Source organism: Triturus cristatus, chromosome 4_1, assembly GCF_964204655.1.
Source record: "Triturus cristatus chromosome 4_1, aTriCri1.1, whole genome shotgun sequence".
NCBI classification, from domain to species: Eukaryota; Metazoa; Chordata; class Amphibia; order Caudata; family Salamandridae; genus Triturus; species Triturus cristatus.
This window is the reverse complement of record NC_140585.1, coordinates 9,455,416-9,468,914: the sequence shown is the minus strand read 5'-3', so window position 1 is coordinate 9,468,914 and position 13,499 is coordinate 9,455,416. Positions and strand designations below refer to the sequence as shown.

Genomic DNA, 13,499 nt, shown 5'->3' with positions numbered 1-13,499 from the left:
TTCATCATCAGGCCAACAACCTTTCGGGGAAAACAAATTTTCTTTTCCAAATGGCAGAATTTCCGTCTTACCAGCATTACATTTAAGGTGATTGTCAGTCATCCATTTAAATGTTGCGGCTAGACACTCTTTAAGATTTTCTTCGGCGCCAGCCCGATCCCTGTCTAATACTAGAATAAGCTGGGTATCATCAGCATACGAAATGGTACTGATCTGAAAGGAAGCAATCAATTTTATCAGGGGAGCCAAGTACAGATTAAAGAGTATAGGACTTAAACTCGAACCCTGGGGAACTCCAGAGCTGAGGGCCTTGGCTTCAGATTGATACTGGCCCAGTACTGTAATTTGGTGTCTGTCCCTAAGAAAATTTCTCAGCCAGGTCAGAGCTATCCCATCTACCCCCGCGGCAGCTAGACGGTCCACTAAGATGTTATGTGAGACCGTATCAAAAGCTGCCGACAGGTCAAGTAGAATTAGGACAGCCTTCTTTCCCTGGTCAATGGCCATACGGAGGGTCTCAGTTGTAAACAGTAGGGCAGACTCGGTAGAGTGTTTTGACCGAAACCCTGACTGATTAGGATGTAAAATATCATTGGCTTCCAAAAAGCTCGTGAGTTGGTTATTCACAAATTTTTCAGTCAGCTTGGACATCACCGGAAGCAGGGAGATCGGGCGTAGATTGGAAAGGGTGGTTGGGTCGGCAAGAGTCTATTTCTGGAGCGGCTTGACAGCAGCAAGCTTCCAGTCACTAGGGACATCTGCCGTCGCTAGAGATGAGTTAATGATGCTGTTTATGATGGGATTAATAGCTTCTGCTAAAGATTGTAGAGCCAAAGGAGGGCAAGGATCAAAGGGGGATCCAGATTTGCTCGCAAGAATGGCTTTAAAGGAGTCTTCAAGGGAGACAGGGGCGAATATATCCAAACAAGTTGGAGGTTTCACCCTCTCCACTCTTTCAACGTCTTCTAGAATAGAAGAAGCTGGGGGAAAGGTTCTCACAATTTTAAGAATTTTATTCTCAAAATAGTCTGAGATATCATTGCAGAGACTTTGAGATGGCGTAATCTCCTGCAACAAGACAGAAGGATTCATAAAGTCCTTGACTATTTTGAAGATTTCTCTTTGCTCTTGAGCTGCCATGTCAATGGCCTGAAGATAGTAAGCTTTTTTAGCTGATTTTATATCTGCATGATACTGTCTTCTGGCCTGTTTATAAGTGTCACGGGCAGTGGTCTCATAATGCCTGCGCCACCGTCGTTCCAGTATTCTTAGTTTTCCCATTTCTACTCTCAAGGCTAATGTAAACCAGGGAGCCTTCCTTTTCGTTTTAGTAGGATTTTTAGTGCTGGTAGGACCTAATTGATGGCCTATCATGGTTATCCAATCCTGCAACTTTTGGTTATCTACGGAGGTATTGCCTGTTGGCACCGGGGTACAAATTCCAAGAACATCCAACACATCAAGACTGCTGGATAATTGTTTCCAGTTAGGTTTGCAGGTCAAATTAGAGGTAGTGATATTATTTGTAGTTATACCCGACATTTTATGAGTTAATGAAATGTGGAACGGAATAAAGAAATGGTCAGACCAGATCTGAGGACAGGGAGGTTTAACTGTCAGCCTGGTGGAATTAGAGCAAATACAATCTAATAAGTGGCCTCCCAGATGTGTATGTTGATGGGTCAAAAGAGTGAGTCCTAGAATGTTAATAGTATCCATAAAGCAGTCGAAACCAGGAGCTTTTGGAGAGTCAAGATGCAAATTTAGGTCACCCAGTATGGTAAAGTTCGAGAATCTGAGTACCAAGTTGCTGAGTGCTTCTCCCACAGTTTCCAAGAATTCCTTAGGGGGGCCTGGAGGGCGATAAATAAGTGCACCTGAGAATGTAAATGAATCATGTATTCCCAAAGAGAATGCTAACGCTTCTGCTCCCTTAATATCAACAAGTTCATGGGAGGAGCATTTTAATGAGCTACGATACATGATAGCGAGGCCTCCTCCCCGTTGTTCCTTTCTGTCCAAACGCTGGATAGAGAAATTTTCCGGGAGAGCTATAGCCAGATCAGGATTGCACCAAGGCTTAAGCCATGTCTCAGTGATCAGAAGCCAGTCGAGCTCATTGTCAGAGATAAGCTCATGTATATTCTGAGCATTTTTACATAGCGAACGGGCATTGATAAGACCGCCTCGCAATACCGAAGAAATAGGCGATGTCTCAGTGGTAAACTCGGATAATGGCACGACATTATCTTGTTTACACAAGGCAGAGACAGAGTGTACAGCCTTATGACAGTCTAGAAGGGAAACAGTACATTGTGGCACAATAGTGGATGCCATACCTGCAGTAGACTGAAATAGATAAGACCCAATGGAGAGTCTCCCGCCTCCACGCCTCCGTAGCGCTGACGGGCGCAGACGGGCAAGACTCTGGCCCGACTCAGGCACGAGTCAGGCACTACCGCTGCGCGTCACCGCTGCGCGGTCCAATGTGAGCTTTAAGTAGTGACTCCCCTCACCTCCGCCTGAGCACTAGAGCGCTCAGCGCGATGGCGCCATGAGGGTACTCCAAGATGGCGTCGAGCACAAAATAAATCTACCGATTCTGCCCGCTAAAGAAGCGGTGAGTTTACAATTTAAATGCGGGTGTGTGGGCAATAGGTACGAGTTGTCTGCTCCACTCTCCTCTGGTCCTCCCGGCTCTCCTCTCCTCGCGCTGTCCTTGCTTCACATCTCTGGAGTCTCTGCAGGGCTGTCGGCATGGCTCGTCCTGGCTCCCAAGTCGCCCTCTCTGGTCTGTTGTGATTCATGTCTGCTCCACTCTCCTCTGGTCCTCCTGGCTCTCCTCGCGCTGTCCTTGCTTCACATCTCTGGAGTCTCTGCAGGGCTGTCGGCATGGCTCGTCCTGGCTCCCAAGTCGCCCTCTCTGGTCTGTTGTGATTCATGTCTGCTCCACTCTCTTCTGGTCCTCCTGGCTCTCCTCTCCCTGCGCTGTCTTTGCTTCACATCTCTGGAGTCTCTGCAGGGCTGTCGGCATGGCTCGTCCTGGCTCCCAATTCGCCCTCTCTGTTCTATTGTGATTCATGTCTGCTCCACTCTCCTCTGGTCCTCCTGGCTCTCCTCTCCTCGCGCTGTCCTTGCTTCACATCTCTGGAGTCTCTGCAGGGCTGTCGGCATGGCTCGTCCTGGCTCCCAAGTCGCCCTCTCAGATCTGTTGTGATTCATGTCTGCTCCACTCTCCTCTGGTCCTCCTGGCTCTCCTCTCCTCGCGCTATCCTTGCTTCACATCTCTGGAGTCTCTTCAGGGCTGTCGGCATGGCTCGTCCTGGCTCCCAAGTCGCCCTCTCTGGTCTGTTGTGATTCATGTCTGCTCCACTCTCCTCTGGTCCTCCTGGCTCTCCTCTCCTCGCGCTGTCCTTGCTTCACATCTCTGGAGTCTCTGCAGGGCTGTCGGCATGGCTCGTCCTGGCTCCCAAGTCGCCCTCTCTGGTCTGTTGTGATTCATGTCTGCTCCACTCTCCTCTGGTCCTCCTGGCTCTCCTCTCCTCGCGCTGTCCTTGCTTCACATCTCTGGAGTCTCTGCAGGGCTGTCGGCATGGCTCGTCCTGGCTCCCAACTCGCCCTCTCAGGTCTATTATGAGTCATGTCTGCTCCACCCTCCTCTGGTCCTCCTGGCTCTCCTCTGCTCGCGCTGTCCTTGCTTCAATGTTCTCCTGCAGCTCCTTAGTCTCGTCCTTTCCTCTGCCTTTTACCTTGGTGACCCCACCCTCCTGAGAAGGAGAGAAGTCCTTCTTCAATTTCAGTGGTTTGTGGTGGCGCCTCCACCTTTCCTGATAGTCTGTCTTGTTTTTCCTTACAGGTCTGTCGGCTGCATGGGAAACTGAAGGATCGGCCTCCAAGACGCTCCAACGGTAGGTCGAGGGGGCAGGGGGAGGGTGGTGGGAGGAAGGTGATTCTCCACATCTACCAAATGTGTTCATTTATTTTGGTGGATTTATATAGTACAGTCTTGGCCCAAGAGCATTGAAGCACTTTTCAAAAGAGGAAAGATAAAAATGCTGATTATAGGTATTATAAAATAACAGAAAAGCAACAAAGAAAATACACTAATTCTATGAATCACATCAGGGGAGAAAGTTCAAACAGTTCATATCTGGATAAATTGGAAAAGTGGATGCAGAAAAGTGATCATAGCTTTATCCATAGTGTCCCTCAAATTGGAGGATTGGGAGTTCCTTCTTAATTGTGGCACGACTTGTGGTTTGTGGGAGCGAGTTCCAGATCCTTGTAGCGCTGGCAGAGAAGGCGAGTTTCATAAAGCGTTCTTGCCTGAATGTCGCTTGTTCCAGCAGGAGGACTTTAGGATTTCTCAATCCTTGTTCAGATACAAAGATTTTTCGTTTTTGAACCAAGTAGGAGGGTGTGGAGTTGTGGAGGGCTTTGTGGGTGATGCATTCAGTGTCACATTGGTCTGTTGCTTCATTGGGAAGCCATTGTAGGATGCGAAGTATAGAAGAAATGTGATTTAAAATGTTGTGACCTGTCACAGCGTGGACAACTGTATGAAGCATTTCTCTCAGTGATGCTAATTTGCTCCGGGAGACCAGACAGGAGAGAGTTCCTATAGTACAGCCTGGAAAGTACCAGCACATGGACTACTAAGTTGACGGCAGGCGCTCTTGTGTGTTGATGAGACTTTCTTTTGAAGATAAATGTGGATAAAACCCAGTGATTTAGCATTCTCTACAATGGCCAATTTGCAGTTCAGGCAAGATACGGAATCAAGCCACCCCTGGGCATGGAGGTTGGATTTTGTTTTGGTGAGATTAGAAAAAATACCAGTTTTCTGGATTCGTTCATGTGGTACTTGGAGATTTGCTCTCGAATCCTCTCAGAGCTGTTGGAGAGTAGGGGGATGTCACTCGGGCAAGTTATGTGCTAGTAGAGCTGGGTATCATCTGGATAGTTATGATAAAGAGTTCCAGAGTTACTCAGAATCTCTCCACATGGTTTGAGGTGTATATTGAATTTGATTGAGGGTAGGATTGAAGCCTGTGGACACCTTTGTTTTAGGTCTGTTTTTTGCTAGAATCCGCGCTCCCCATTTGAACTATTTGCTGTTGGTTAGACAAATATAAATCGAATCAGTTTATGACTGTTCCAGCGTTTCCCATCCCTTCTTTCAGGATGTTCTTCAGAGCACGGTGGTTGACTGTCTCGAAGGCTGCCGGCTGGTCCAGAAGCACAAGTAGGCTGCAAATACTCGAGTCTAAGAAGCCGAGAGTGTCATCCTCAATCCTCAGCATGGCTGTGTCTGTGCTGTAGCCTTGTCTGAAGCCAGATTTAAACGAATCAAGAAGGCTGTTCGGCTGCATATGGTGAAATGGTTGTAAAGCTACACTTCATACTAATATCTTCCCTAAGAAGAAGTGTTGAGATTGGGTGGCAGATGTTGGAATCATTGGTCATCAGTGAGCTTCCTTAGGACGGGGAAGACCTTGCTAATTTTCAAAAAGTTGGGAAAAATAACTTGCTCCAGTGAGTGATTCTCCAGGGAGGTCCAGTGCAGTAGCAGCCGCTTGGGCATTTCTTTGTCCAAGGTCTCAGCAGATGCATGAGAGGTGGTTGGAAGAATTGATCTTAGTTAGGCTTTCAAGTAGCTCCGCCTCGGAGACTGTGGCCAAAGGCAGATAGCTCCATTGGGGTTTGTGGTTCACTACTCTGTAATCAGGGTTGTCAACCCTTGGAGGAAGGGAAAGGTCAATAGACTCCACTTTCTCCCCGTAGAAGTGTGGACAATCTTCTCATGGGCGTGTTATGGCTGTGCTATTGAGGATTGTTTGATGATTGAAAAGATGTTTAGTACCATTTTTGAAGCGTTGGGCAGAGATCTGGTGTAGTTAGATTTTGCTTTGAAGATGTTCGATTTGTAGTTTCTAGAAGTCCTGAGACTAACTAGATGTGAAAGAGAGTGTGCTTCTAGTTTGTCTCAAGATGTCTCATGCGCTTTCTTTAGGCACATAGATCCTTTTGTTCCTCAGTGGAGCATATACATTAATCAGACTTTCCACGCACTTCTTGTGTTTGTTGGTTGTGGCATTATTGTCGCCAGGGAGTGAGGCGCTATAAGGTTACTATTAGCTTTGTTTTAGCAGGGGAGCTGTAAGAAATTGGGTTACTGGTTGAGGGGAGTGGACCCCTAGTCAAGCGGAAACTACAGTCCTTGTCAGGGTTGAGTCACAAGCAAACCCCAAATTAAACTGTGCTCACCCTCTGGTAGGTTTGCACAAGCAGTCAGGCTGAAATGAGAGGCACTGTGTAAAGTATTTATGCAGCACTTCCAACGGTAATAAAGTGAAACACAGCACAAGACAAATCCCACACCAACTTAGAAAAATACAATACAATTACATAAATAATGTAAGACCAAAGTCAGAAAAATCTAATCAGTAGAACTGGAGATATTAAATGTTAAAGATTTATGTGAAAATAGTGCCACAAAGTGCCAACTGTAGTTCTGGATACGCTGGTCCGGGACAAAGTTACAAATGCAGGCTAACCGTGATGGAGCGCGGGTCAAATACAGGGACCTGTCTGCTAAGCATTGCGAGAGCCCTCATTGAAGATGCTTCAAGCAGCCGAGGTGATGCGAGGTCCTGGTGGGGAGATGTGTCTCGCTCTCGTGGTTCTGGGAGGCTGTGAGACTGCAATGGAGGTCCAGTGTCGTGACAGGATGCCGTCAACGTGGCGCCTGCAATGCAAAGTCCTGCTTCGAGGGTGCATCACATACTGCCTGGGCCTGAAGAAGTTGCGGTCTGATGTCAAATATTTATACGTGCTGCCCACTTTGTAGGAGAGGTTTCTAGAGGCTTCCAACCACCCTGAGGTGTCAGGCATCCCTGTCCTAAACCCAGCTTATCTGGGTTCACAAAGGACCCGTGATAACTCCTTTTTGACAGTTCTCAGGCAGAGATTTTGTGATGTGCAACTATGGTAAGTGACAGCTCCTCCCCCTCAATAAGTCAGAGTGGCCCTCCCTGCCAGCACCTAGCTTCCCTTTGTCTCAGTGTCTGGGAGCAATACACAAAGACCAACTGACAGCTACACTTAGTCATGGGACCCAGGATCAGACTGCAAACAAATGATTAGGACAAGAAAATTACCACTTTCTAAAAGTGATATTTTCAGAATTGTGACTAAAACTCAAACTTTACCATTAAAGAGGGCTTTTAATTACAATTCTTTAGAGAACAAAGTCGACCTGTTCACCCACTCCCAACTGAAAATGATCACTTATTAAATGTACTAGGGCAGTTTCAATGTCTGACTGCTACCATGTCTGGGGTATGTCTCTACTTGAACATGTAGCCTGACACGTGTGCTGCAGCTGATGACCCTAGTGGCATGATGGGAGTCAGCCTTTTATTTTGGCTAAGTCCTGGCATTGCAAGCTCTGCCTCTCTAATAAAACTGGTAGAGAAAAGTGAGGTTTATAACATGTAGCCAAATGTATTAACCTCTATCCGATTCCAAACAAGTCTCTGCAAAGGTACACTGAAAGAAGGCCGTAGATAGTGAGGGGTGTGCTTTAAACTGAAAGTGTGCTATTACGTTTGAATGTCTGACTGCTACTATATCTCGGGTATTTTTTAGCTTGTATATGTCGCCTGAAACATGTGCTGCAGCTGATGACCCTAACTCGAAAACAATGCATTCCATCATACCCCTACGCAAATCTTGTCAGAGCTACTTCAGCCTTCACTCCCTGAATCACAGATCTCTTGGAAGCACTTAAACACACCGCTTCATACCCGGCTGCCCTGTATATTGAGCAGAAAGTGACCCATGCAGTTTCTTCTACACACATTTACAGAGCAAGTGGTGTGAATCAAAGGTAGTCTAGTACCTGTACCCTACTTTACATGTCATCTTACCTGCGAGAAGTTGGCCTGGCATATGCTGGTCACTAGTTAAAGTGGCCACCTTGCACCAGTCCAATTCAACTCTTATGGCAGATAGGTTTAAGACAACCTTTTAAAGAAAGCTATCCTAGTGGTAGCTGTGGAGAGCAGCCTTCAGGCTAAGTCTCTGGAGGAATGTAAAGCAGCTTGTTTTACCTTATTATCTCTTGAATTACCAAATGAAATGACACCACACAGGTATATATATATATAAAATATATATGTATTTATTTCTAACACACTCTACTAATCTCTTTATAAGATTAGAAGTTAAGAACATATGCAAAAAATCAACAGTTCACAACAAGTTAAGCACTTATATGGCTGGTGCCCTAGGGGCGTACCAGACCATATACTAAAAAAGAGGTATATGAAGATCGACTTGAGAAGGGACACGGCCTAGGGCCTGTAGAAGCGCTGGGGCCTCACTAATCCACCCAAGGCAGGTAAGTAAAGGACCCACGGGAGACGCATGCAGTGTGAGAACACAGCCGCGGATCCCAATAGACTTCAATGGAGCAAGTCGCGGTTGGAATTTTAAAGTTTTAGGATACTTCGGGAGAGTCTACAAGCAAGTCACTTACAGGGTAAGTAGTTCTAGAGCCAACACACACAGGAGCACCGTAATGTTGGAGTTACCTCACCCAGGGAAGCTGTTTCGGTCAGCAGCAGGAGGCCAGACCTGTGTCTGTGGTTGCAGCATCCATTTTGTGATGCCAAGGCTCTGTTAAGTTTCTACCAGGAATACCAGTACTGCCATGTCTCTCCCTCTAGAAGGGTGGGACCCACAAGCCAGCTGGCATAGGATCGCGAAGACGCCTCGGGAGGATTCACTTCACAGGAGCCCACGGTCACTCGGGACGAGGTAGGCCTCTGATCTTCTGCTGGAGACTTGGACCACACGTGGTCCAGTGCACAAGTTCGTAGAACGTTGTGAAGGGATTGCACTCGAAAATAGTGCACGGTACCCGGGTATTGCTGTTCCTCGTCACTCGTGGGGTCCACTTGCCTCAGCTTCGCTGGGGACTCACGATGGCCTTGGAGAAGTCAGGAAATCCACTTCCAGGGCTGCAGGGACTTCGGACTCCGGCGGGAGCGGGAAAGTTTGCGACCGTTGATGCAAAGTTTTGGTGCCTGCCAAGCAGGGGAGTCACTCCTTGACTCCAAGGGAGATTCTTCAGTCTTCCAGAGGTAGTGGAACGTCGAAGGTCCAGGATTCTTCTTCAGAGCGTCGTCCAGGGATATCTAGTTTGCAATGGCAAGAGTTCCCTAACTTATACCAAAAGGAAGGGAGGGACTAGCTCTGTGACACCTCCTATGGGAGGGTCAGGGGAGTGGGTGGCTACAACCCACTTCCCTTTGTCCAGTTTCACGCTAGAGCTGGGGCAGGTAGCCCCTGAACCGGTTTGAGCTGGCATATGCACAGAGAAGCCTACTGCATCCCCAGTGCAGGACTTCAAAGCACTCTAGGAGTGCACCCACCCAGCCCCAATACACTACATCCTGTCTGGAAGGTGGTGATACCTCCCTGTGACAGGATGCCTATTGTTGGGCCTCCTCCACTGCAAATTTCGGTCAGCAGCAGGAGGGCAGCCTAGTGTCTGTGCTGGTGGCATCCATTTTGTGATGTCAGGGCTCTTCAGGTTTCTACCGTGTTTCCACAGTAGGTACATGTCTATCCCTCTAGAAGGGTGGGATCATACTTCCACACCAGTTACTGGTGTGGGGGTATGGTTCCAAAGCGTTTGACACCAAACACGACATGTTTTGATGCAGCCATCCCAGAGTTAGCATTTACCGCGAGGTTATAATGCACTTAAGAGTATATGGTTTAAACGCATCCACAAACAGCCACAGAGAATGGACTATGAGAGCTGCAGAGGGGCCCTGCTCAGGCAGAGGCACCCCCTCACATGGAAACCAAGCACCCTGCCCTCAGGTTTGATAGGCCTGCCTTAGGGGTGACTGATAGGTTTATATGTGTGTGTAAGGTGAGATATAAGGAACCTATATCTCAGTGAGGAGTGCTAACACTACCTCACCCAGGCTGCAGTAGCAGGCCTGTGGTGTCAGATTTAGTCTGCTTCCCAGGGGTGGCATAATAGATGCTGCAGCCCCTGGCTAGGCCTTTGAAGTACCTATGCCCTTGGTACCTAAGGTACCATATACTAGGGGCTCATAAGGTACCACAGTATCCAATCACTAGTGCATCTAATATGCACTCCAAGTTGTTTTGAGAGAACAGAGAGGCTGGGGCCCTGATTAGCAGGGTCCCAGCCAGACTATAGCCAGAAACCAGTGTTAACATCAGAAAAAAAAGTCGGGGCAACATAAGTGCAGATCCTACTCTCCTACATTACCAATCAAACAAACACGAGGAGATGATGATCGGAGCTCCAAAACTTTTCAGACACTCACCCCCAGTCACAGATCTGGGTTGAATCCACCATCGCTCTTTAGCTCACTTCGCCACTCCAGTTCAGACACAGTCATATGCAAATCATTCTTGACCCTGTGCCTCATGGGAACAGTCCAGCCCAAACTACCAAGCCAGGTCTTCACTGGATCGGAAACAAGCATCCTGGGACAGGTTTCGGGGTAACACCACTTATCAGCCAGGCTAGCTTGAATCCAGTGGCAAAGTGAGCAAGGGACCCCCGTCTGGGCATACCCTGCCAACTTAGGGCAAATAAAGCGATACCAAAGGGGATGATGGACGGAGCGTTAGAGCAAATCAAACACTCACCCCCAGTCAACTGATCTGGGTTTAATCCATCATCATTCTTTAGCTCACTCCACCACCCCAGTTCAGACATGGCCATATGCAAATCAGTCTGACCCTGTGCCTCATGGGAACAGTCCAGCCCGAACTGCCAAGCTCTGTCTTCCCTGGACTGGAACCAAGCATCCTAGGACCGGTTCCCAGGGAAGAATACCATCCTGCACATGAACAATCCCTGATGGCAATTTGCTGTTTCTTTGTAGCTTGCAAAGCGCAGCACACATAGAAACCACAAAACCAAGAAGAAACGAATAATTTCTCCTTATTGAACCTATTTAACACTAAAGGTCTCATTCATGAGATTGTGACATAGGGCAGCGCTGCAAGGAATCTTGCTGGCCTGCCCTGCGTCAAAACAAAAGAGCAAGAATACACTATATCTATGAGATACGGTGCATTCCTGGTTGACATAGGGCTGCGCTGTGAGAAGGTGGCCTGATATATGCTGTCCACTAGTTCTAGTGGGCACCTTGTATCAGTCCAAACAACCCCTTATTGATGATAGGTTAAAGACAACCTTTATTGGAAGCTAGCCTAGTGGTAGCTCTGGAGAGCAGCCTTCAGGCTAAGTCTTGAAGGAATGTAAAGCAGCTTGTTTTACCAGTCTATAATCTCCTGAATGGTCAAATGAAAAGACAACCACACCAGGTATATATTCAAAATATATGTATTTATTTCTAAACATACCCTCCTAGTCTCTTTATGAGGCTGGAGGTCAAAATACATAAGTTACACTTCAAATAGTACAGTAAAAATAGCACAAATACACGTCAGGCCCTAGGAGCGAGCCACACCATGTACTAAAATAGTGGTATAAGAACCACGACTTAACTAGACACGAGGCCTAGAGCCTGTAGAATCGCTGGGACCCCAAGGAACCACCCAAGGTAGTGACACAGGGGACCCACGGGGGCCGTGTGCAGTGTGTGAACACAGCCGCGAGCTCCCGTTAGCTTCTATGGGGAAAGTCGCAGTTAGATTTTTAAAGATTAGGAACACTTAGAAATGAGTCAGGACCAAACCCTTTTGGACTTAGGAAGTTCTAGGGTCAACACCCACGGGAGCACCGTACCACTCGTGTTACCTCACCCAGGGAAGCCGGTGCATAGGTGTCAAATGGTGTTGGGTCGCGTCATCGATTTCAGTGGAAGCTGGCAAAGAAGTGCTGCTGCCGGGAAGATGCAAAGTGTCCGAAGAGATCCAAGCCTGGATCGAAGATGAGAAGAACCTGAAAGCAGAGGGGACAGAGTCTGGGTCACTTGCCAATGCCCAGGAGGACGATAGGTGGATGCCCACCGATGTCGGGTGTTTCAGGTGAGGAAGGTGAAGCTTGACTCTTCAGCCACAAGGACCAGGAGGCTTCGAGGACGAGCAGGAGCTGGATTCGAGCTGTCCCACGAAGGATGTCGGTGCCCGGATTGGACACAACAAGTCTCGGCAACAGCAACCCACGCAGAAAGGAGAAAGATGATTCGGTGCAGACCAGTAAGGTCTGAGGGACTCACCACTTGGTAGGGAATCAGGGCACATCTGGAGCAACCAGGGAAGCCCAAGGAAAATCAAATTTGCCTTCTAAGGGACCCACCAGTCGACGGACCAGGGATCGCGAAGGAGCCTCAAGAGGAAACACAAAATGGCGGCTCACGGGTCACTCGGGGTGACTAGGTCGACAATCTTCAGTGGATTCTCTGCTCGAGGTGGGAGCTACAAGTAACCCCAAGCACAACTTCAAGAGACATCGAGAAGTCAATGCACTTGCAAAAATGCACGGTGACCAGGAGTTCCTGTGAGATGTCTGGAAATCCTCTTCCTGGGCTGCAATTACTTCAGAGTCTGGCAGGAGCTTCGGAGATGCAGACCGGCAAAATGCTTCATTGGTGCCTGCCAAGTAGGGGAGTCACTCCTTGACCCCAAGAGAGATTGCTTCAGTCCTCTAGTCTTGAGTAGAGCATCGAAGTTCCAGGATTCAGCTTCAGAGTTTCGTCCAGGGATATCTAAAGTCCTGTTGCCAGGGGTTCCTTACTTATACCTAAGGAAGGGGTTGGACTAGCTCTAGGGACCCACCTATGGGAGGCTTTGGAAAGATGGGTGGCTACACCCATTTCCTTTGTCCAGTTTCGCGCCAGAGCAGGGGCTGGAAGCCCCTGAACCTGTTTGAGCTGGACTATGCACAGGACACCAAATGTGCCCCCAGTGGTGGACTTCAAAGCACTCTGAGAGTGCTCCCACCCAGCCCCTGAATAGCAGGGTCCCAGCCAGACTAAAGTCGAAAAACAGTGAAACACCAGCAAAAAGTGGGGGTAACCATAAGAGGCAGATCCTACTCTCCTACATGCACCGCTAGGAATCGTGCTGCGCTGCCCTGCATCAAAACAAAAGAGCAGAAATACACTTTATCTATGAGATACGGTGCATTCATGGTTGACATAGGGCTGCGCCGCAGGGAATCTTGAGGGCTGCCCTGAGTCAAAACAATTGAGCAGGAATTCACTATATCTGTGAGATACGGTGCATTCCTGGTGGATATAGGGCTGCACCGCCTGGAATCTTGCTGGGCTGCGTCGAAACAAGAGAGCAGGAATACACTATATATATATATATGAGATATGGTGCGTTCCTGCTTGACATAGGGCTGTGCCCCAGGTAATCTTGCTGGGCTGCGTCAAGACAAAAGAGCTGGAATATATCTATTAAATACAGTGCATTCTTGGTCGACATAGGGCTGGGCAGCAGGGAATCTTGCTGGGCTGCCCTGCGTC

At 48.1% G+C, this 13,499-nt stretch overlaps 1 protein-coding gene across 2 annotated transcripts in view; it reads left to right on the top strand.

The window, feature by feature from the left end:
- LOC146839286 (uncharacterized) overlaps positions 1 to 13,499 on the top strand; it is a 225,732-nt gene that overhangs the window by 68,503 nt on the left and 143,730 nt on the right. For both annotated transcript variants that reach the window (XM_085651316.1, XM_085651315.1), the window contains exon 4: positions 3,857 to 3,908. In XM_085651316.1, the coding sequence (XP_085507442.1) occupies positions 3,857 to 3,908 (52 nt within the window). The remainder of the gene's footprint in view (positions 1 to 3,856; positions 3,909 to 13,499) is intronic.